Source organism: Strix uralensis, chromosome 21 (genome assembly GCF_047716275.1).
Source record: "Strix uralensis isolate ZFMK-TIS-50842 chromosome 21, bStrUra1, whole genome shotgun sequence".
Taxonomy (NCBI): domain Eukaryota; kingdom Metazoa; phylum Chordata; class Aves; order Strigiformes; family Strigidae; genus Strix; species Strix uralensis.
In genome coordinates this window covers 7,110,079-7,133,422 of record NC_133992.1, presented here as the reverse complement: position 1 = coordinate 7,133,422, position 23,344 = coordinate 7,110,079, and the positions used below count along the sequence as shown (strand labels likewise).

The 23,344-nt window shown below is 50.8% G+C and overlaps 1 protein-coding gene across 2 annotated transcripts; it reads left to right on the top strand.

Moving 5' to 3' along the window:
• The first annotated feature begins 1,147 nt into the window (after positions 1 to 1,147).
• PTGES (prostaglandin E synthase) lies at positions 1,148 to 22,944 on the top strand. Of its 2 annotated transcripts, none has more exons than XM_074891683.1 (4): positions 1,148 to 1,189; positions 15,510 to 15,576; positions 17,016 to 17,098; positions 20,691 to 22,944. In XM_074891683.1, the coding sequence occupies exons 2-4, from the start codon at positions 15,529 to 15,531 to the stop codon at positions 20,938 to 20,940; spliced, it is 381 nt and encodes a 126-aa protein (XP_074747784.1). In that variant the 5' UTR covers positions 1,148 to 1,189; positions 15,510 to 15,528; the 3' UTR covers positions 20,941 to 22,944. The 2 variants fall into 2 exon arrangements, with proteins under 2 accessions (XP_074747784.1, XP_074747783.1); XM_074891682.1 differs by lacking the exon at positions 1,148 to 1,189 and adding an exon at positions 14,907 to 14,945 and having other exon boundaries at positions 15,394 to 15,576.
• Positions 22,945 to 23,344: the final 400 nt, after the last annotated feature.

Sequence of the window (23,344 nt, the reverse complement as noted above, 5' to 3'; positions counted from 1 at the left end):
ACACTAGAAACAACACAGAAAAGGAGAATTACCTCATCTATGCAAAAAGAAGGGGTAGCATGGGACACATCTATAGATCTTCTCCTTTCCATGTGGGAGGGAGGTGGCATATATTTCCTATACAACAATAGGATGTATGCTGCATAACAGGTACCAGATGGGTGTTTAAATAACCTTCAGCTGCAACATGTCATGCTGTTATCTCATTATCCCTTACAAGTTAAATGGGTTCAAGCTGGGCCCGGACATGGATGAGATGTCTAATAGCAGCGGTGAGGCTGACATTGATGGCAATTTCCTTGAACAGCTGTCTGGAAGCTCCAAGTGGAGCACAGACCCCACAACACACAGTCCACAGTGCAATGTCTTGTTGCCTGTTGTGTTGTGCTGATGAGCACGTTGTTCTTCCATCTCAACGCCCTCCTGTGCCCCGGGGCACAGAACTGGCATCCTGTCATGTATTCACACTGCCCTCCTGACCGGCACAGCGGTTGGTGGTGGTCAGCCAGCAGTGGGGCATCTTGAATCAGCTGCTACAAGCTGAAGGTACTGAAAATTTGTAGCAGAGAAAAACTTTCAAAAAGTGTTCGCTGTGCAATAGTTGGCTTGGGGTACCTGTGATTTGCAGTGTTGATCAGCAGTGCAAAGTGGTGTGGGGGGAAGGTGAGGGTGTAGGAGAGGTAAGGACATGGGGGGGATTACAGGAAGGGGGAAGGTAGGGATTTGGGGAGCAGTGGTATGAGCTGGAGAATATGAGGTGTTTGCAGTGAGTAATTCAGAGTGCTAATTGTGATAGGGGAGGTAGTGAAGATAGGGTCAGTGTTTTGCAAAAGGAGAGATAAGGGACGCAGAAATGAAGTACTTAACACCAAGGATGAGAAGTCCCAGATGAGAGCTTTGCCTGGCCTTACTCTGTTCGGTGCGTTGAAATTTTCTGTCACCCACCCACAGTTTGATTTGTACGTTGTTGGTTTAAAGTCAGCGTTCTCAGGACTTTGAGCTCGCAGCTCCATGGCAGAGAGCCTGGAGAATTTGGGATATGACTGGTTAGCGTGACTTTCTGATGACAAGGCAGCATACCTCACAGTTGGCTGGTGAGCCGAGAAACATGTCTCCAGCCAGGGGACAGGGTGCTAGGGATCAGTGTTGAAGCCCTGCCTTGAGTTTATGGAGTGCGAGAGGTTTCCAGGTAAGAATTGTAGGGTCAACGAGTCAGTGCTTTTCCCAGAAAAAGTCTGTATTTTTGTTGGAGAATGTGTAAGATCCTTAATATTTCCAAGTGTCCTACAAAAGAGGTTTGGTAACATAACTGCTGTTTTACAGGAGGTGCTTGGCTGGCAAGAGGTTCTTGCTGAAGGTTTCTAACTGGAGAAGAAATGGGAGACTCGTTTTTCCCTATATTCAGTTTAATTTCTACCTAAACACAAATCATCTCTCCCTACCTTCTGACTCTGGCTAGAGACTCTGTAATGCTCAGGTTTTTTCTGCGGGGAGTTGGGTTTATTTTTACCCTTTTTTTTTTTTCCCCCCTGTATGTGTGGTTTGGGTTTGTTTTCTTTCCCTGCCTCAATTTCAGAATCATCTTCCAAGTGCTCCTTATCCTAAACATAGAGATGAGGCAGTGACAGGAAAGGGCTGTCACTCTGACGTACATTGGGATCTTTTCAGGGTGGGATTGTGGTGGGCTTTATCCAAATACAGAGCCTGGCTAAGCTCCGATGACTACGCTAATGCTGTGGAAAGGCTCTGACTCACTGGAATGTGTTCGTTGCCCTTTCTATAATGTGGCAGTAGCAATAACACAAGACACCAAAATCTACATTAATGTTGAGCAAACATTGTCTAATCCTAGCAACACCCAGGGAGTCAGGAGACTGTCATCCTTCTCTTGCAGGTAGGAAAATTGAGGTTTGCGGATGATGAAAATTCTTCTTAGCATGGTAGTTAGTAACAAAGGGTTTAGCAATTTGTTCTGTCTCTGAAATCTTTACAAATCTTTGGACAGTCTTAAAAATCCTTGTCTAGGGTACAAAATCACAGAGTCCCTTGGGTCAGTGTGTGCTGCTGTGCTGTGTGAAGAGGGACAGTCCAACAAGGAAAAGTACGGATGAGCTTGGGATTTGGGTGAAGTGGAACATCATATACCTGTCCAAATAAATCTGCCTGTGTGAAATAATTCCTTTGACCATGTCTGAACCCTTGTAAAATTCTCATGTACCAGTAAGGATTTTTTTGCTCTGGTTGCTGTCTCTAGAAATTGCAATTGAGAAGTTCTTCCCTAGAACAAGAGGAAAACATTTCCCATCCAGATGCCCGACCTTAAAGCCCTTTTGCCTGAGCCTGTACTGCAGTCAGAGACCTGAGTCTCGCTGTGCTGTACAAGCAGAATGAATAACCAGCCCTAAGGACCTGCCAGTGTTTGGATGCAATGCAGTGGTGGTCCAGACCAGAGCTTTACCTGGTCTGCACTGGTACAGCACCTACCCAGAGCAACGTACAGCAGCTGCGGATCAAGCAAGGCTTATCAGTGCTGCTGACGCCCTTTGGCCACGGTGAAGGCTGACAGTCTCTGCAGAGGGAGATAAATGGGATTTTTAATCTGGTATCAAGTAGTTTTCAGCAGGTGGAGCTACACAGGTCATGTTACCTGGTAGGGATAGGAGTGAAAGGTAGGGGAGAGCAGGTTTTTTAAAGCCATGCTTGATCTACAGTGTTGGTGTGGGTGAGGGAAGCTGCCGTCTCACATTTCTTGCCTCCCGTGGGAACTTCCTTGAAAGGTGATGTTTTATAGATAAGTGCCAAGTGACTTATCTATAAAGGGCACTTCTCTGCTCTTTATAGGGTGAGACCTGGTGCTGAAACCCGTTTGACCTTTCAGTCATACCAACTCCATCAAGCAATGATGGATGGAGAAGGTCTTTCTCAGAACAAGCACAGGGAGTTTTTTAAGAGCCCAGCAGCCAAACTGGCTCTGCTCCTCCACAGACTGCTGTGTGCTCCAGAGGGAGAACGGATGGAGGGAGGCAGCCCTTTGGCTTTGGGAAAAATGAGAAGTTTCTGTTCATATGAACAGGAGATGCCAAGACTGCCATAGTGACAGGCTTTGAGTAGAACAGTTTTTTAATCTGTAGCTGGGTGATCTTAACAGGCGTCCATTTCTAAATCGGACTTTCATGGCGTAGATGTGCTCCAAGCTCATGTAGGTTCTGGTGCCAGGAGTGAAGAGGTTAAGGTATAGCTTGGAGAAAATTGCTGTTAAGTGTTTAAATACCAGTGCTGCAAGGAAACTGGGGCTCAGGTGGGTGTTTTATGTGCTAGCTTGGTGTCTGCTGTTGGGTGGTGAGAGGATACAGCAGCTCAGGGTGCAGTGGTACCACCCAAAGCCAGGTGCAAATAGGCAGCAGTCACCTATGGACCATGCAAATCCGCCTGGGCTGGCAGCTGAGAGAGGCACCCTCGGGGCAACTGAGGAAAGCAAAGCAGGGTGCAGGACCCGTGCTTTACCAGCCTCGCCTTTTCACCCCTCGCTGCTGCAGAGCTGGCTCTGCTCCTACCTAATTGCCTCTGGGTTCTGATTTCAAGGCCTGTGTTGTGCAAGATCGAGATGAATAATGTATGAAGTGGTAGTGATAGACCCAGTGGATGGGCTATCGGGTTGCACTTGCATGCTGGCAGTTAGACTCTGTTTTGACTTGTAAACTAAACACTCCTGGTGCAGACATCCTCTGTGGTTTAGTGATTAGATCTGGGGACTGCAGTTGGACTCCAGGGGTCAAGCCAAGGTGCTGTCACCCAGCTCTGAGCAACACTGGATAAGTCACATCATTTGTTCTTCCTAATCCCCTGCATGTCACACCATGACATGAACAAGAGGGGAAGGAGATCTCAAAAAATGATTGTTATTATCATCTTAATTTAAATTGTGTATCATTATGGAACTTATTGTCCCAGGAAGTAATTTAATTTTAACAGTTTGGAGACTGGAGCTCACACATGTAATTATCAAGCATTACTGTCATGTGTGACAACAAATTTGCAAGTAAGCAAAAACCTTGTGCTGTAGGTTCCTCATTGGTAAGATGGGGATGCTGTGAGAGTTGAATTTCACCCACCTCAATCCTGCCTTTGTTTTTTCCATTCTTTTAAAAATTGAGCCCAGAATCTGAAACTGGAGACTGTTCCTGTTTGGCTTTGACTGGGCTCCAGTCTGGGCCTAGGCCCTGCTTTCTGGTTTTGTTCTCCAGGCTGGCTTGGAAGCAGCTGGAGTGGAGTAATTCTCCAGTGTGAGCCTGTCTGCTATGTGTGGCAATAGTTCTCATTGAGAGAACAAGAAATAATAGGAAAACTTTAGCCCATATTCTATCTTAAAACTTGAATTCTGTTGCAAATAATAATTTAGGGATAAAAACTGTGTGAAAGGGATTAAACTTGATGAAATAAGAAAACACTATGCTTACATGGCGGGGGAGGGTTGTTACAGGAAGAGGATTATAGGGCATGAGTAACGCTGTGCCATCGCTCCAGTCATGGTCTCTGATGTGGTGAGTGGCTTGTATTTCACACAAAGTATGAAAGGTGGTGTTACTAGGCAGACATCCCCATCCGACTCTTTGGGACCCTTAGGTGGAAGAGGATTTAAAAGCACTCAGTAGGTTTTGGGTTGGACTACAATCAAACGCTCTGTTTGGCTTGGGGTTTGCAAAACTAAACACCCTGCTCTTTCACCCATCTCCTGTGGAAGAGCCATAAATACAGGTCACTAAAATTAGTCTTGCAAAGCAGCTATTCTGACTGGCGCCTCTGTTATTCCTGCTCCTCTGTCTCCAACTCACGCTTGAATAAAGACCTCTGCCTGGTTTGAATCAGCTTTAGCAGTTGACGTTGAGGAACAAGTAGGTTCACCAGGAGAAAGCAACAATTTGCTGCTGTAATAGTTTCCCCATTTGTTCAGACAGGCCAGGTCTGACTGGCTGCCCTTGGAGGGTTGCGGAGGCTATGGAGCTGGGCTCAGCACTTTCCAGCTGGTTGCAAGGTGAGAGAAGAGCACCAGAGAGTTTGTCAGTGAAGCCTAAAGGACAGCAGTGCCTCCTCAGGCTCCTGGTTTGTTGGAGAGCCTCAGAGGGGATCTGTAACCAGAGAACAACAGGCACCAGCAGCCAGCAAACCTTGCACCAGTGGTGAGGTCTCCTGAGCAAGGAGGGATGTGGTGATTTCTCTGGAGACCACAGTGAGGAAGCTTCCTGGAAACTGCACCATGTCTGTCCATCTCTGTGGGACAGCCACGGTGTCTCTCCTGTTTGGTGACTTGCCATCAGGAGCTTTCTAGTCCATCTCTGACCTGCGTGCTGTCTCTTCTGCCTCTGGTGCTGAGAACAACTGTGAAGAAATCACCCAGGGTAGCATCTCTTAGACCAGGACTCCAATGCAGAGTGAAACCCTGAGATGACAAGCTATTGTGCAGCTGTTTCCGCTAAACAATAGTGGACTTAAGCAGCCAGCTGGAGAAAAATGGCTTTGTAGGGCCTGAGGTGGTCCTGTTCCATGTGGCCTTTTGGAGTTGACAGTCTCAGGCCCATTTTCCAGGGAGGACTGTGTTCTCTACAGCCTCCCTGTGTTTGTCCTTTACACCTGGGGCAGGGCTCTGCCCTACCCATGCTGGTCACTCCTGTACTGTGGGTGTAACCTCTGCTTCGTGCTAACTTGATGCAAAATGAATTCACCCAACCACTCCGTTCAGCTGATAGAAAAATGTCATCTTGTTTTTTTCTAGGTTCTTTCTGGATTGGTTGGTTTGTGTTACTGAAAGAAAAAAAAATAAATCCAGGAGCAAATTTTAAAATTATCTACTTGTACTGAGAGTTTGGGGAGGACTTTGTAGGTTAGGAACATGAACTTGAGTGACTGCAAACGGGCACTTACTGAAGTCTGCTTACTAACTGACTTGAGTGCTGCAGTGTGAGTGGAATAGCATCACACTGTACAGGAGCTCCTTTTGGTGTTTTTGTAGGTTGGATGTGAAAGAGCTCTTGGGCAGTTAAGTCTCACAGAGAGGCTGTAGCCATCAGCTCTGCTCTCATCCCTTTGTGGTGAGCACCATCGAGCATGCTGGGTGGCTTTCCCAGTCCCCTCGCTCCAGTTCCCAGGCTTGTCCGGCCAATATAGGTTGTTTCTCCTGTGCATTGGAGGAGGCATGTGTGTATTTGTTCCTGAGGAAGGACAGCTGACACACTTACTGAAAACAGATCAATGAAGAGTTGTCACTAGGTCTCAGTGTTCAGAAATTGTCCCTCTAAGCAGGACCAGCTGAGAGGTATTTAATTCTTTCACTTCTGCAATGTCCAGCTGAAGTGCTCTATGAGGACCTGTTAATTTATGCCTCGCATCTTAATCTGAATGACCTGGAAAGAATAATTCCTGTACAAATTCATCAATGTTAAATAAGAATAGAGAGTCAGGAAGGAATCTGAAAATGTTAGATTCTTTTTCCAGGAGATATGTTATCTAACAGGAAGAAAAATGTACTCTGCTAAAACAAAAGATTGCATGCAGGGCTTTTGTTTCCAGCTATTGTTAAAATGTGTGTTTGAAAGCTGGGAACCCTGTGGCCAACAGTGAGCTGGAATGAGTTGAAAACAGGAGAACAGACGTGCTTTACAAAGGACAATGTTAAGTCCATGCTAATAGCAGAGTGAGAGAGGAGACTGTGCTGGAGGATACAGAAAGGCCCTGAAGGAACAGAGATGAACAAACCAGATCTATTGCAGGATAGCTGCAGAGTGAGTGTCCCAGGGCTGTCTTCTGTAAGAACATAGCTGGAATTCCTTCAGTTTGGGAGTAGCCCCTCCAGAGTACTAAATAACTCGGTGTAGAGTCATCCTAGACCCCTCAGTGAGGACTCTGGTGTTTAAAAGAAAAATGAGCTCTTAGGAGGCCGAAGGATGGTTGGAGTGGAAGGGGTGAAAGGAGTTGGCAGTCATGTGCTGGTCATCTGCTTGCTTCAGTGTTGGAGGGAAATAAGAAAGTATGACTGGGATAATCAAAAGCATGGAGGAATCTCCTTTGAAGAGAGATGAAAGCGAATGGGACTGTGGTAAAGCTGAGTAAGAGGTGATTTCACAGACATGTATCAAAGGAGGAGTATGCTAGACAAAGCTGAGCAAGAACTGCTGTTCTTCCTAACCCTCTGCGTGTCTCTCTGTGACATGAACAAGAGGGGAAGAAGCTCCCATAAAAAGATTATTATTATCATCATCTTAATTTAAATCGTGTTTCATGATGGAACTTATTGTCCCAGGAAGTAATTTAATTTTAACAGTTTGGACAGTGACTCGATGCATGTAATTATCAAGCATTACCATCATGTATGACAACAAATTTGCAAGAAAGATAATTAAGCCTTGTGATTCAGAGCTTAAGTTAATCACTGACTTCTGAAGACTGGATGAACCAGGGTGTGTGGGGCCAGAGAGCCTCTGTCCATCGCTAGCTCCACAGGGGCACATGCTACCTTGAAACCACGGTGTGTCCCACTGGTGCAACCCGCAGGCTCCCTGCTCCTGTTGAAGAGCAGCAGCTCCCTTCCACCAGCAAGCACACACACAAACTTCCCCCAGCGTGGCATAGTGCATCGCAGCTCCCTACCCCTTTCTGTTACCTAATTCTCCTTGTGGGACAGCTCTAGCCCTGCTAATGTGGCCGTACCATCCCGTAGCCTTCTGTCCCTACACCCTTTCCACAGCTGCCTTCCCACCTGGATCCAGCTCCTCTCCTGCTAACGGGGCAGCCCTTCTTGTTCAGATTTGGCTGAGCTGGTGGCACTGTTAACAGAAATGTGCTGTGCTAGAGAGATGCGTTCTGCTGCTTTGTAAATATTTGTAATGAGCACGTATCTCCTCGTGGAGGGCTGTGTAGAGCAGTCAGGATTGCATAAACACAGCATGGAGATTTCTGGGCACACATCATGGACATGAGAGCACAGCCTGCAGATCAGGAGAGTAATCAAAGTGTGGGACCTGGGCAGGTTCCTGGAGCTCTGCTGATGGATCATTCAGGCGGGGAAGAAACCTTAGGATAGTTAGCCCAAGTATTACTGTCTGTGGAGTAGCATGGAGAGGTTTCTCTACTTCCTTGAACAATTCAGGGCAAATTCTGGTCTTGATAAAGCTGGGAGAGTCACTCTGGGAAGTCCTACATCCTCTTCCCTTTCCTCACTGTGCATTTGGGAAATATGTACTGATTTTTTAACTTTCAAGTATGATAGATGTTGTGTTGTGTGGGGTATGTAATCCCTGCTCTGACATCCAGGCAGGGGCCTGCGAGCTTCATTCCCTTCTCCTTATCTCCCGCTCTGCTGCCTCAGGACATGACTGCGGCCTGGGTCATGCTGTGTGAGCAAGAGGGCAGCTGAGACAACACCACAATAAAAATCTCCCAGGCAAAGGGGGCTGTAAATAAGGCAGCTAAATTACTGTTTTCCAGGCTGATTATGGGGAGGGTGTTTTTAGTATTGCTTGTGGAGGGTGTTTATTAATAACATCAGAGTTGAGACCTGAACCACTTTTCTTGGGGCTGCTGAGATGCTGAAGCAAGCCCGAAAGACATGTTGTGCACCACCCTGTTCAGGGAAAGGGAAAGTTTTCACATGCATCTGGAGCATAGCTATGGGCTGACAAGTGACTCAACTCAGAAAACCTCAAACTGCTGAAAAGCTCTGACTTCTGCTTGAGTCAGGTCTCGTGAGAAGGAGGCCCTGGGCTGCTGCTCTAGGAAGCCCAGCTATACTCCTGCCAAGAGCCTTGCTCTGAGAAGTGAGAGCATTTAGGAGATCAACATGTGTGATAAAGAGATTTAGAAAACATGACCTATAAGGAAGGGTGGGAGGAATTGCTGCTGTTTAGTCTAGGGGTAATAGAGGGGGTGCAGAGAGCTTGGGGTTTTAAAAATAGGCTCTGTGTTTTGGAAAGCTTTGTGGTAGATGAAGCTCTACAGCAAGGCCATGAAGGAAGGCTCTCCTTAGAGTTGGTCTTGCCAGCATGGTACAGCCACTCTCTGCTGGGGTCAGGGACAGGCAGTGAGCACTCACCTTTCCATTCCTTCTTGTGCTACGTTTCCATACCTCTGTAACAACTTGAAAATGCCTTTCTGTTGAAAATGGGCCTTACAGTGCTTTAAAATGGTGAGCTCTGAAGTTCTTACTGGGTTTCAGGGAGGGGTTAACATCCCAGAAGCTGAGAGGTACTACCTGCTAAAATAAGTCCCTGTTCTTAAGCTGGGCACCCCATTGCACTTCAGAGGGTGAGCAGAGCCCTGCAGATCCACACAGCAGGAGATCACAGCCCTTGGTCAGGCACTGAAGAAGAGAAAGGCCATCTTGGTTTGTTTTCTACTTTTCTCCTTGAAGCTGCTCATCTGCTGTTGCATGTCAGGTCTTCATAAGGCTGAAAGCTGGGACCACATCTGCTTTCTCTCCCAGCCCTGTTAGTGAGCCAGTGCTCTTAATGCTGTAAAACATGCCCTGATTCCCCTTTCTCTGTAACACAGCACGTGGAGGCAGGACCACGCAGCATCCTTTACCTTTGCTCTTGCTCAAGAGCATCCCTCTAGGGAATCTGTATTTACTTTGTAGCTTTGCAAATGCTTGAAGCCTGGGAAATGTTTCCCAGTTCTGAAATTTTTGGCAGCAGGATTTGTTTCTCTTTTCTCCCAGTCTGGTGGGGAAACTCCCTCTTTTTGGGCAATAACATAAATGGCTTTTGCCTGTTGTTTACAGCTGATGGGATCTGGTTCTTGGGAAGAGAAACACATCACGAGTTGCTGTGGTGTGGCTAAGTGAGAAAGATGCCTGCTTCCTGCACACCCCAAGCCCTGACCCGTGCCTCCCACCTTTGCCCTGTGGCAGCGGTGGCAGGTGCAGCTCTGCCTAAAGCCAGTGTTTAAACCAGCTGGGACAGAGGGAGAAAGCATGGGAGAGGAGAAATAACTGCCCTCGGCCCCTCAGCCCCTCTCCCAGCTGGGTTTCATCCCTGAAGGCACAGAGCAGCACTGCCAAGGAATTCCTTCATCTAAGAGAAAGCCCAGGCGTGAATCCATGTGAGGCTCAGGATAAGAGAAAATAATCTGCCTCCCACATGCTCGCAGCCCAATGGCCTCACTTCCAGTGTCTCCTTGCTGTCACAGCAGCAGGGGACACAGTGACTCCCCTGCAGCCAGGGTGAGTACGACACTTCGGGGAAGCAGAGTGGTTGAGAGCTGGGCAGCAGCCAGGGAGCAGGCAGTAAAGGACGGTGGATGGAGCTGGAAGGAGAAGGCAGGATGTCATGCTACTGCCTCTCACTTGGCCCTGGGCCTGGTCCCTGTCCTGGGGCTGGCTGAGGAACAGCAGCTTCCTCCACTCTTCTCTGCCTGAGACCTGGAGCTGCCGCACCCCTGCCCCTTCCCCGGGCCTCTCGTGCTGGCTTTCTCCTGCTGCAGGCGTCTGGTGTTCTGAGTGTGAAGGACTATTTGGGAGAGTCTGATGCCTGAGGCCTCTCAGATAGCTCCAGCCAGTACAGTCACTTTAAAATGCAAACCAGGCAAAATCTGCCTGAGTTTGCCAAAGGCTGAAGCATCCCGTTTGTTTCAGGAGATGCTAATGCTGGTGGTTTTGCTGCTGAGCAACTTTGCCATATCTTCTGCCATCCTGCACACTGCAGAGAGCAGTGAGGAGCCCAGGAGCTGGGGGATGGAGAGCTGCAGGTGGAGCAGCGGGATTTCATTCATCTGAGGGAGAAGGTGCGTCACGGTGATGTGACTTTTCATGCAGGCTAAGGAGTGAACGCAGGTGGAGTGCCTTTCTCTTTAATAAATAGCTAAACCACTCATGCCTTTACTTGAAATCATAGCTGTGTTTGATGAGCCAGCGCAGCGCAACCTCCCGTGGGCAGCCGGATTTCCCAGGGCTGGGTGCAGCCAAGGGCAAGTGATCACTGGGGCAGGGCATGTCTGCACGCTCCAAGGCTTTGTGCCGGTAGCAGCAGGAAGAAATGGCAGGGAGGGAGGGCACTGGCGCCCACAGCAGCATCGGAACAAGCCGGGAATGTGGCTCAGCACTGCTTGGAGCCATGGGCTGAGCTGTGGGACCAGGACAGGCAAAATCCCAGCTGGGCCCTGCACCTTCTCCACCAGCATGTGGGAGCACGCTGGAGGAGTGCCACCCGCCTGCCTGTCTCCTCCAGGCTAGAGCCGTCCCCTCAGGCTCTTTGCCCAGCCCAGGCTGTAGGATGTAATTGCTTGTTTGGGAAAATTTTGGGGAATCTGAGCTGTAATTGCACACAGCGTCTGCTGCCCTTTGAGATCAGGTTGGAGCCCAGGCCGTGCCACCCCAGCATACGTGTCTGAGCTCCATTGACATGGATTTATTACACAACCAACCCTCTCCTGTAGCTGCCACAAGGAAATTCCCCAGCATAGCAATAGTGGAAAAACATGTAGTTATAATACTGTAGTGTAATTCAGCTGGTCAAATAAATAACAACCCATGTGGGAACTGAGGGTGATTTTTATTCCGTAATCTTTCCAAAGCAGGATTGTTATTTGAGGCTTCTATTTTTAAATACTTTTCTCAAGCATCTCCCATGAATTTTTCATTCCTTCTGTGTGCTGCAGTTCAGTTCCTCCTCCAGCAAAACCCTCCATCTTTTCCCCACAGCTCCTGGGGTCAGCCTACCTGATGACTAAATCTTTCAAAGCCTGACCCTGATTCTTATTAATCATTTCTCAAAAAAATGCAGTATTTTTTCCTAGAAGTGTTGGTTTTGGGTAGGTCTTGTCCTGGTTTGAGACCTCTTGTGCTAAAGGCTTTAAGGCACAGCTTGTAGTTTAAAGACATACTGCCCTTAGGACCTGGTCTCACTCAAGCAATGGCTCTGTCCTAGCAGGATGTGATCCATGGAGGAGGATCAGATCATTAATATTAATGGCTTGCTTCCGCCTGGATTAATGGGATGGTTGAACATGCTCCTGGCAGCTGCGTAGCCTTGGGTCAGGAAAGCCAGGAAGGCGGGACTGCGGATGTGTCCTACCTGGCGTGAGACCCCTAAACTTGAGAAATCAAGTGGGAACTGGGATCCCAGGAGCATTACACCTGCCTTTACAGGCAGCTCCTGCCTCTCGTCCCCATCCATGCAGGTGCTGTGCAGACAGACACCAGCCCTCCCCACTGAGGTTCAACTCTGTGTAATAGTGAAAGGGTTGGAAATTCACAAACACATGGAAAAAACAGCTTTCTTTGCCCACATGGTTTTTATACACCACGGAGCCTGCCTAGCACATACAACACCCATGCCTGGGTCTGCCTCAGGGGCTTAACGCCTAAACAAACTCTGCTTCTTGATGACTCCATTCAATTTAAATTTGTGCCAGTTGCTGGTGCAAATTGTCCAGGGCTTCCTGCCAATGCTTGAATAATGCTGAGGAGAAAGTCTGTCTGGCTAGCAGGAGAAGTCCTGACTTGTCTGCAGGTGGTACCAAGCTCGTGCATATTCCTGCTTCTCGGTGAGGTGTGCTGGCTGCCTTGGGAGGGGAAGAAGGTGCATGAAGGAAAAACATCTCACTCCTGAAGAGCCTGTGGGCTGGATCCTCGTCTGGTAAAAACTGGAGCAACTCCATGGAGTGTGATGTGTTGGTGAGGGGTCTGGCCGCCTGCCCTAGCCCCAGGCTCCTGGGAGAGCTGGGGAAGGGGCTGCTGGAGACAGTGTCATCCCTGCCGCAGAGCTGGTCTGGCCCTTGCATCACCCCAGTCCCTGGGCACCAAGGGCTTCTCCGCTATGGGTTTGCTCCCTGTCAGCTATGGAGGGGAGAGGGAGCAGTGTTTGGGATGTGGCTTTGCCATCAACTGCTTATGCTTGGCATTATGGTGTTTATAATACTCTGCTGAGCTCCAGGGAGATGTGAGAAGGGTTGGATGCAGTTTGGCGACACCAAAAGCTGGGGTCCAGGGTGAACACCCTTACTGCAGTGTTTGAATCTACGTGGCTGCCGCATGTCCTGCTGTCCCCATTCCCAGCCTGTCGGAGGTGTTCACTGCTGGGCTGCGGAGCTCCACGCTGGGCTGTGCCGGGACTTGTTCTGTAGCTGCCCTGACGCCAGGGTGGTGGTGACCAGCTGCAGGTACCTCTCCCTTGAAATCGAGTGTTTGGGGTTTTCAAAGGCTCTCTGCACATTCGGATGTCCCGGGGCTGAGCCAGTGCATCCCAGTGCATCAGGATGAGCGGTACGGCATCTTTGGGTTTGCAGCATCAGGGCAGAACAGCAGATTGAGGCAAATGTAAAGAACTTGCAGATCTCCATGCCGGGAGGGAGATCGTGTGCTTGAAGGGTCTTTCTGGCTCTGAGCTCTGCCCTGCCAGGCTGGGGGCAGTTGCAGGGGTCTGGAGCCAGGCAGGATGGAGTGTGACTGCTCTGGGCAGGCACAGGAAGAGCTCAGCCCTTGCTGAGCATGGCAGGAGCAAAACCTCTCATGCAGTGCTGATCCTGGTGGGAAAACTGCCCTGGTGTGACTCCGCACTGACCGTTTGCTGGGATTACCAGAAATGGTTTAATCCTCCCTTCTGCAGGGGCAGAGTGGGGGTCTGGCCTGGGGCATCCCTTGGCCTTTGGTCAGGGCTGGTGGGATGATGCTGCCCAGATGGAGAGGTGACTGTTTTCCTTCTTAGTTTGCTCCCCCAGCAGGAGCCAACCTTCTGGGTCTGTCCACATAACCTGACTTGTGCTGGTACAACAGTACCTCTGTATCGCCTGGGCTCAGGGCCACTGTGCCCAGAGCACGAGGCTGCCTTAAATTCACACCAGCCCCCCAGGAAAAAGGCTCCTGTAGCCTGTTCTCCCCAGGGAGGGGGGTGCCACCAGCATCCCTTTGCTGGGGACAAACCTGTCCTTGTGCAACAGGGTCTGTAGTGATGGGACTGGAGCCTGGTCCTGGGCTGAGTGCAATGCTCATGTCTGGTTACTCTGGACCCTCTTGGAAAGGAGGGGATTAGTTTAGCTAAATGGACACTAAAAATTTTTAAAAAGCCCTGAAGAACAAAACTGGTTCTAGAGGGACTAATGTTTCGATAGATGGTTTTATAAATTGCAAACTGTCACACTCCATTCATTGTTTTTGAGGACTTTTTTTGTGGCTTGAAACAAACTTTTTTATTTTAACATGTCAGTTAATTAAAAAACTGCTCACATCCTCAAAGTGTTTATTTTCCACTCAATCTCCGATGGTTTCCATTTGCCTAAAATAAGTATTTTTTTTTTTCTGTGTAAAGGAACCAAACCCCAAATCCAGCCCTTCAACACTAATAAACTTGGAGAGTTATCAGCCTCCACGCTGTCGGCTTGCTGGAGGTTTGCTGCTGCCAGCACTGGGGCCAGAGCTGGGGAAGGAGTTAAAGGTTTGCATTGGAAGAGCAGCCCAGCTGCCTGCAGAGGCTTAGATCCCACTCTTCTTCACCACTGATGGCTGGGGAAAAGCCAGCTCCAAATTCAAAAGCTACTTTCTAGACCGAGGACAAAATTACACCCGACTGTCCTGATTCACCCTCCTGGAGAAAACCAGGACGAGCCATCTTTGGGGCCAGGCAGGCTGGTGTTTATTTGCAGGTTTGGGGCTTTGCAGTTCACAACCTGCCTGGTTGTGCTTCCAGACTGGTCACTCTGGGAGCTCTGCTCCCAGCCGGGGGGTTGCAAGGGCAGCCCAGGCCCCCGGGTGATGGGCGCTGGTGGGCCAAAGGACAGCTCTGTCCCCTGTGCCCCATCCCTCGGCAGGTGGTTGTGTAGAGGAGGGCTGACTGCCTCTGCCAGGAGAGAGCTCAGCCCACACTGGGCGGGACTGGGGAGTACTGGGAGCGGTGCCACGGAGGGGTGGGCTGTGGGATCGGGGACGGAGGGAGCGCAGGAGCACAGGGCTGGATGCAGCTGAGGTAGGTGCCTACCTTCTTCCTAACTCCTTCTTCTTCCCAGGGCTGATCAGGCCGTGTCCGTGGGTGAGCAGTGCCCGGCTGGGCGAGGGATGCTCTGTGCAGCTCCGTCCCTCTGGGCACAAACAGGAGGGGAGGTGGGATGGGGGGATCGTGGTGGGTTGTTTTAGGAAGGCAAGAGGTCTAGCTGTGGCCAGGCTGAGCCTTGCTGTGGCCCACACGGTCGAGGGGGCTGTATCCCAGCATGGGGCATCGCATCCCCAGGGAGCTGGTGGCAGCAGGGTGTGAGAAGAAGAAGCAGCCCGCTCCGCATCCCCGTCTGGGCTTCGCTCACCGGCAGCTCTGCTGCGGCAGCCTCAAGGGGTGTACAGGGGCTGTGGGCTTTTGCCGAAGAAACAGCGGAGACCTGTGATGTGTTTAAATGTGTCTGTTCCTGCCCCCTCTCCCGCAGAGCCCTCTCACAGCCCAAGCAAGATCACCGCTGGCTGCGAGTGCTGCAGGCGACCGAGCGGCACCTTCCCCCAAAATGATGGAAAACCAAGTGTTTATGTCTTTTACGTTCTACAGCACAATCTTGATTTTAAAAATGTATGTTGTTGCTATCATTACGGGACAAGTGAGACTCAGAAAGAAGGTAAGATCGAGTTTCCATTTCCTTCTCCATTTCTGGCTTTTTCCTTGGGTTTCTGTGGTTTCTATTTCTTCTTTTATTCCTGTAAAGGCCAACAAAGTTTTCCTGAAGCAAGCTGAGTTTTCTTTGACTTAAGTTGAAAGCAAAATATGTTTCATAGCTGCAGCAGATACGTATCTCACTTCTCTTTGGCTCTTTTTGTTTGTTTCTACCATCTGTAGCTTGATGTTTATAACTTCTGAATTCTAATCTAAATAGTAATTTTAGATCTAAAATGGCATGCAGGTGAACTGCTTCTGGAAAGAGACTGTTTACAGTTAATTTGCTGTGTCTGGAAGAAAAGGAGTGGGGGGGGAAAGAGTTTAAGAAGAAATCATTGCAATGGTCTTTCTTGCAATGTAGCAGAAAGCTTTTGAGCTTTCAGAGACTGAATGGCTATGTGAATGCTCCAGGAGAGCAGAAAGTCTTGGGGAATAAAAACAATAGCTGGAGGAAATGGTTCTTGGATGCAGGGGAAAATACAGGGAGGCCCAGGAGCTCCAGCTGCTGTCAGGAGACAGGGTTAACTGGAGCTTTTATCACCCGCAACCCAAATTGAACTTGTGGCAAAATCAGCTGTCTGTAAAATCTGTTTTAAAGTATTTGAGGAGTTTCTGACTGCATCAGTGGAGCAGGAGGGAGAGATTTCTTCTTTCAGATAAAATACAAAGAGATATCCCTGTACTGTAACATCATTGTAGCTGATGATTTGTCTTTTCCCCTTATGTTTCTAAATGATGCTCCAGCCCTGGGACAGTCTGGGCTTGTAACGTGATTAAAGAAAGCACCAGGGTCCTTTCCAGGCTGCAAAGTGAAGCTGTTGCATGTAACCAGGTCCCTGAAGAACAGCTTCTGAGCATAGGTGGGGAGCTCCTATAAATCATTTTTATTTGTAAGTTTATTAGTGTAGGATCCGATTTCCCTGGGGCTGGTTTCAGTCACATAGTATCGCTGTCAAAAAGCCAGCCAGGGAATATTCTTTCTCGGTAGGGTGAACTAATCTGTCAGTCCCAGTTATCTTTTGGATGCCGCACTCGGTGTCTGCAAGCCCTGTGCCAGCAGTGAACTCATTTGGTGGTTGGCAAAGTCTCATTTCAATGGGTTTCACGGGGAGAGGTGGACTGGGATCAGGCCGGAGCTCCCTTGAAGCCCCCAGTTTGGAACCTGCACAGTGACCAGAGTTGGGTTTTGCAGAAGATAAGGAAAACCTGTCGGGAGGTGCCGGGTTTAACCCCCAGGACCATGCACATGGAAGTGCAGTTGCTCTTGTGTTTGTGAAGGGTGGTGAGAAACTGGGGGAGGAGGGAATCCCCACTGGTCTTAAAGATTAGGGGCAAAGCTTCTACCTGTGAAGTTCCTGAAAACATCATAAGAATGTATATTATGGGAACTCTCTCTTGCAGGCGTTTGCAAACCCGGAGGATGCGCTGCGCAACGGGGGGCTGCAGTACTACCGCGAGGACCCCGATGTGGAGCGGTGCCGCAGGTGAGTACACGGCGGTGCTGGCATGTCCCCTGCGCCACAGGGTGAACCCTGGCAGCTGCTGGCAAAGAAACAGTGGGAAGCTAAAGGGCTCATTAGTTAAGTAATTACCTAAGTGGGTTGAATGCCTGGAGCTCACTGTGGGACCCTGCAGGCTAGAGCAGTTTAATCTTTAATGGGAGCATGGTGTGTGCTGGAGCAAGGACATGTGGAGGGACCCACCTTTGGCTACAACAGCCCACCCTGACACAATTAAACTCATTCCTAGATGCTCAAAATCTCACAAGCCCCTGAGGGCTTGTACTGTACCCACACGCAAAGGCTCCTCATGCCCTGCTCCAACAGGACCCCAAATCCCCCCAGATCCCCCTGCACAGGGAACTGTGTGACTCGTCCCAGTGCTGGATGTGGCTGCCCTTTTTGGAGATTTAGGAAGAGGCTGGACACGATTGCAGTAACTTCTGCCTCTCTAATTGGGCAAACTCTGAATCCTCACTGTCTTCCATGGAACTCACAGTTCCTCGGAGGTTAAACGTGAGGTTATTCAGCCCCAGGCTTGGTTTGCTGTCCCCCTTATGCAGAAGGAGGTGCCCCGAGTGTTGGGCTGGATCACTGGTGATGTGTAGGAAAGGGGCTGGAGCCGTGCCCTGCTGTCACTGAGCCCTCGGCCTCCAGCTCTGCTGTGGGTGGGGGACCACAACGCTCACCTCTTGCAGCCTGCAAGATTTCCTTTAAAAAACTAATCCCCAGGCTTCCAGAGGGAGGACTATGGCAAACAAGCTGTTTCCTTGCTAGGAAAAAGAAAATAATAGTAGCAATAATAATCATAATCTTCTTTTGATTAGTCAGAAAAGACAAACTTCCATAAAATAAATAACCAGAGCTGCATCAAAGACCTGGGGAAGTCTGGGATCCAACTGTGCAGTTAAAGCACTCAGAGTCAGTCCTTGCTGATCTGTTCACAGCTTTGGGGAAGACAGATTAAACCCAAGGTGTTTCCCCTGAACAAGGGTGATGCTGGGTTTTCTTCTTGGGTGTTAACGGGAGGGGAGCAGAGCCATGGCCAGGCTGCTGGGGTCTGTGCAGGACAGGGGCAGAGCAGGGGACAGCAAGTGGCCGCCAGGAGGGAGGTTCCCCCCTTGCCTCTTAGAGAGGCCCCCGGCTGCATCGAAGCTTTTTCTTCCCTTTCTCCTCTCCATTCTTCCATTTGTCCTCCCAGCACTGTTGAACCTCTGAGTCCTCGGGGGCTTGTTCAGAGAGGGCTGCCACGGGGCGAGGCGGTGGGTGTCTGGCAACTGCCCTCTCCCAGCACAGCTGGCACCAAACCAAAGCATGTTCATCCCTGCAGTCCTGGCTGGGCTGTGGGAGGGATTTGTGGTGGTACCCACAGAGGTGATCCTGGCTTGGGAACGCAAGCGGGACGGACCCTGAGCTGGGAAGGGAAGGGGCTGGGGGTGGGAGAGCCTGTCCTTGTGTCTGGGAAGGGACTGGCTCTGCCCAGGGACCGTCTGGCCAGAAGGATCAGAGGGCTTCCCACAGCTCCCCTCCACGCTCCCGGCTTTGGCAGGGAATATGTCTCCTCCATGTCCAGGCTCTGATCAGCTCATCCCCACCGAGTCCTCCTGGCACCACTGCTACAACAGCAGGACTCATTTTAGTGTCATTTCTAGGCCAATTCCTCCATGCTGTTCCAAAATCACACCCAGAGAGCAGCTGAAATAGGGTTTCCAGCAGGATTCTGGCCATGTTCTTCCCCTACTTGCTTGGGGACATGGCCCTTAAGCTAGGGACTGCTCCCCATGGAGGTGGAAAGAGCAGGTAGGAGAAAACCCTTTGCTCTCCTGCCTGTTATGGGGATAATAGGGTGTTGAAACCCTCTTTTCTGGGAACAACAGGCTGTGCATCTCCTTCATGCTTCAACAGAGCTGGGGTTGGAAATAGCTTAGGTGCAATATTTACCTGAAAGTGCCCTGGCCCTGCTGAGCCGGTGCGTGGCCTGGGCTCTGGCATGGGAAGGGGGCAGCAAGGGACACTGGCAGGGACTGACATTCAGCACACAGGTCATTTTGTGTGATCTGGTGATGGAAAGCAGCTGCTGGTCTCAGAGTCTCTGCTCATGTCTCCATCCCCAGGCATCCCAGCAAGGGGAAGTAGGTCGGGGCAAGCTGGGGGACTGGAGCCCTCCCCCACAGCTCCTGCTCCATTGCTCAGAGACTGATCCTGTCTGGGGACAGTCACCCTCCAAAAAACCAGGGCACTTGGTGTTGAAAATTTTTGATGGAGAAGCTTTTGGCAAACCTTGGCCTGAAGAAATCAGTGTTTGGTGAGGCAGTTGTTGAGGCAAACACTGGGACATCTCCTGCACCATAGACCTGACTCCAGGGATGGAAGAGGGGGGCTTAAAACACAGCCCACTTTCTTTTCCAAAGTCAGGTTTCGGCTGGGTCTATCCCAGCCTGTGTCTGCACTAATGAGCTGTGACTGAGTGTCCTAAAACTTCCCAGCCACTTCTCAGCTTGCACAGAAGAACAGCACAGGCATCTTGGTCTTTGCTTCAGGGAGAAAATCACTTACAGGCTTTGTGAACTTTTAAATGTCCTGGAGCTCAGGAATGGGAAAGCAAGGGTGGTTATTATCAAGGCTTCATCTCTACCTCTCAAACTTTCAGAGATAGCAGAGAAAAGGCAACTGAGCCTCGTGCCTGGGTCACTCTCCAGCCTAGATCCATCCCCACTGACCGGGGCATGACCTGAGAGTCCCGTCATAGAAACACGGGGATGGGGCTCTGCTGCAGAAAGCAGCTCTTGCATCGCAGGGGAACAAAAGAAGGAGAGGGGGAGGCGGTGGGAGGGCAAGGACAGCCTCGCTGCTTTGGGGATGAGTTTCCCTCCTTCAGAGGATGGTACCTGGGTGAGAAGGGACACAGCCTACGCCTACGGCATGATCAGACCCTGTTTCGGTAGCGGTGTGGTGCTGGTGGTGGCAGGTGATGTTGTGACACCCAGGCAGGCGCAGGGTTTGGGCCGTCACACGGCCACAGCAGCCCCTCCAGCCTGACTGCAATTAAGCAGGTGCTGCTGGCACAGCGTGGGGGTGCAGGGGGAGCTCAGGGTGCTCCTCCCCAGCCCCCTTTGAATGTACTTACAGAGAGGGGCGAAGCCACAAACCCTCCCATCCTGAGAATTTCTCCTCTGGAAAAACTGCGGTCAGGAAACCGCCTTGTTATTGTGTAACGTTGCCGCATCTGGGGCCGTGCCGTGCTGACACGGCACCAGCTTTGAGCTTTTCGCAGCTTCGCGGGGTCTTTGTTTTGCTTTGTTTATTTAAAAGCTCTAACCCTCTAGCTGTCATCTATCACGGTAAAGGCATCCCAGCCACAGAGGGCAAGTTTTGGGAGCACAGCATCCCAAGAGAGAGACACCGTCTGCAAAATCCTGCTGCCTGTGTGTGTAGGAGGGATCTGACACTTTTGGGGGCTGCATCTGCCCCATCCAACAGAGGAGAGGGCCAGCAGCACCCAGGGGTGGGCACTCTGGCTAGAAGAGATGGGACGCAGCCTGGTGGAAAGGAGGAGCAACCTTATCTCCTTTTTCAGGGCCCACCGCAATGACATGGAGAACATCTTTCCCTTCCTCTTCCTTGGAGCTATCTACTCCCTGCTGGATCCCAGTCCCACAGTGGCCAGGATCCACTTCTTCATCTTCTGCGCGGGGCGCATCGTCCACACCATCGCCTACCTCCTGCAGCTGAAGGCGCCCACGCGCTCCGTGGCCTACAGCGTGGCACAGCTGCCCTGCTTCTCCATGGCTCTGCAGATCCTCCTCGCCACCACCCCATACTGGTAACACCCAGTGACACCAACCAGTCAAACCCCCTCGTCCTGCTCTCTGCTGGTTTCCCTGGCTGGACCAGGTGGTGCGTGTGCGAGTGTGAGTGTATGTGTGTGGGCACGTGGTATGTTGCCAGGGAGGCCACCTGCACCCCAAGGACGCTCAGTGCAGCCTTGAGAAAGTCCTTGTGCTATTGAAATAGGGCAGGGAAGTCATCAGAGAGAAGGGGCACGTCTCCCTGTGGAGTGGGAAGGGGGTGCAGACGCAGGTTTGTCTTGCTCCTGCTAAGGGTGGGATGGGGAAAGCACCCAGACTAACCCTTAAGGAAGGGGTTTATTGAAGGAAAGAAGGTTTTCTGGCCCAACTGCATTTGGAATTGGGAAGGGGAAGATGTGCCCTTTCCCCTTGCTCATGAATACCCTGTGAATCAAGAAGGGAAAATCATGAGGGTCCCATGAAGTCCCTTGGTCAGCAGATGTGGGTGATAGCAGAAGAAGGTTATAAAGCAGCCGCCCTCCTCCTGCCCAGCCGTGTGGGTCTGTGGGGAGGGAGGTCCCTTAGGTTCCCTCTCCCATAAGGAGGACAGGAGGCAGGTGCCTGCCAGGCAGTGTAACTTGGAAGTCAAAATCTCAGGGGTGACGTGAAGCCACCGAAGCGTTGAAGCGTTCAGCGCTCCCAGCGCTGCCTCGTCTCACGCCACGGGATGCAGGTCCGTGCCGAGGAGTCTCACTGCAGGCAGGAGCCTGCCTGTCCCAGCAAGGACACTCATGGCTGATGTTTGGCAGCTCCCAGCCAGCAGCAGGTGTGGCTTTTCCATCTCAGTCTCACCGTGGCAAGATGCAGAGGGACGTGCCCAGAGAAGCTGACAGGAATTGCTTACCCCGTAGAGAGCCGGACAGAAAGCTCTGGGACTTCTGGAGAGACTGAGATGCTCACACAAAACTGGGGGCTTGCAGTGTGCGGACAGAGCTTTCTCCCAAGCGCGGTATCTGCGTTCACATGCTGCTGATGCCTGAAAACGCTCCCAGGGCCACAGACTGAATTTCTCCCCCTCTGTTTGTGGCCTTTCTCTGGCCACAGAATGGCCGTTGCTATTCGGGGAATGTGCCGTGACTGCTTTGGGGGTGTTTTCTTTCAGCTGTTTCCTGCTGTCCACTGCTGCCGAGCCGGGCGCAGCCTGGATTAGTTGGTGTTTGCAGAAAGCTCTGGAAATGAGCAGAGTGGCTTTGAGGCACCCCGTGGCAGAATACCGCTGCTCTGCGGTGTCGTCTGAAGGGTGTCATGTTGGAGAGGAGAGACTGGGGCCAGCATATCGCAGGGTGACAAACCCCCGCGAGCTCCTCTGCCATGCCACTGTCCCCAAGTGCCAAGGGCTGCTCCAGGCAACAGCAGCACGCAGCGGAGCACCCCTATGGAGGACAAGGCAGGAGAAAGCCTCTGTTCAGTGCCTCCTTCCTCCTCTGAGGGCAACACAGAGTTTTACTAAGATCACAGTGGGAAAACACAATGAACAGAAAATAAATTCCCCTTCCACCTGTCCTAAGCACTAAAGCTGTTCCCTTAACCCCTCTGTCCTCAGAGATGGTGTTACAGAGACCTCCCTGAGTGCCTGCATGCACAAAGCATGGGTTCAAACACCAGCTCAGACTGATGCTCTGAGCTCTTGCCCAGCTTGGGTAGCAGCTTCTGTGCCAGTAAGTCCTGCCCCAGCACAGACGTGGCCTTAGGCCAGGCTGTTTGGTGAGGTTTGGCGCGGAGCGCTCTGCTCTCCACGGGGGACGCAGGGCCCACCACATGTGGAAGGTGGGCAGGACTGCAGGTTCAGCAGTTTGCTCTTGGCCACTTCTCATTTACACAGCCTCAACAGATGTCTGGGTAATACATACCCCTCTTAACAAGCCTTTTCTGCCTCACATGGTGCACAAGGTCTCGAACCCCTGTACATTTCTCTGCTGCTGCACATGCATCCTGGTGGCAGGAAGCAAATATTCCCAATAAAAACAAATCATTGTGCTCTGATACATCCTTCCTTCGGGAGCAGCAGATGCAGCTGGGTAGCAGCTGGGTCCAGCCCCAGCAGGATGGCTCCCCAGCTGCAAAGCGCTTTGCTAAACCCCGCTGCAGAGCCTGGAGTGCCCCGGGACTCCTAAAGAGACGTCCCTTTCCTCCAGACTCACCTGCCCTGCAAAGGAAGCTCTTTTCCAGGTGTGCATTATTTGTGCTGATCATTTACATTCAGCAGAGCTTGCAAAGCAGCCTTGCTCAGTTTTCTTTCTCGGAGTAGCAGGTTGCTATAAAGCTTGGTGTTCACCCAAACCTCCATTCCAGCTTCCCCCAAAGCAGGCTACTGGTCTGAGGGGCTTTGTCCCAGCAAACTCACTTCACACCCTGCCTGTGCTCAGCTGGGCGCTTCTTACCT

Bases quoted from the DNA above. Each gene is read 5' to 3' on its own strand.
- PTGES (XM_074891682.1), top strand. From the start codon at position 15,469: ATGATGGAAAACCAAGTGTTTATGTCTTTTACGTTCTACAGCACAATC. The intron at 15,577-17,015 runs GTAAGATCGAGT...TCTCTCTTGCAG, and splicing joins AAGTGAGACTCAGAAAGAAG to GCGTTTGCAAACCCGGAGGA. The intron at 17,099-20,690 runs GTGAGTACACGG...CTCCTTTTTCAG, and splicing joins GATGTGGAGCGGTGCCGCAG to GGCCCACCGCAATGACATGG.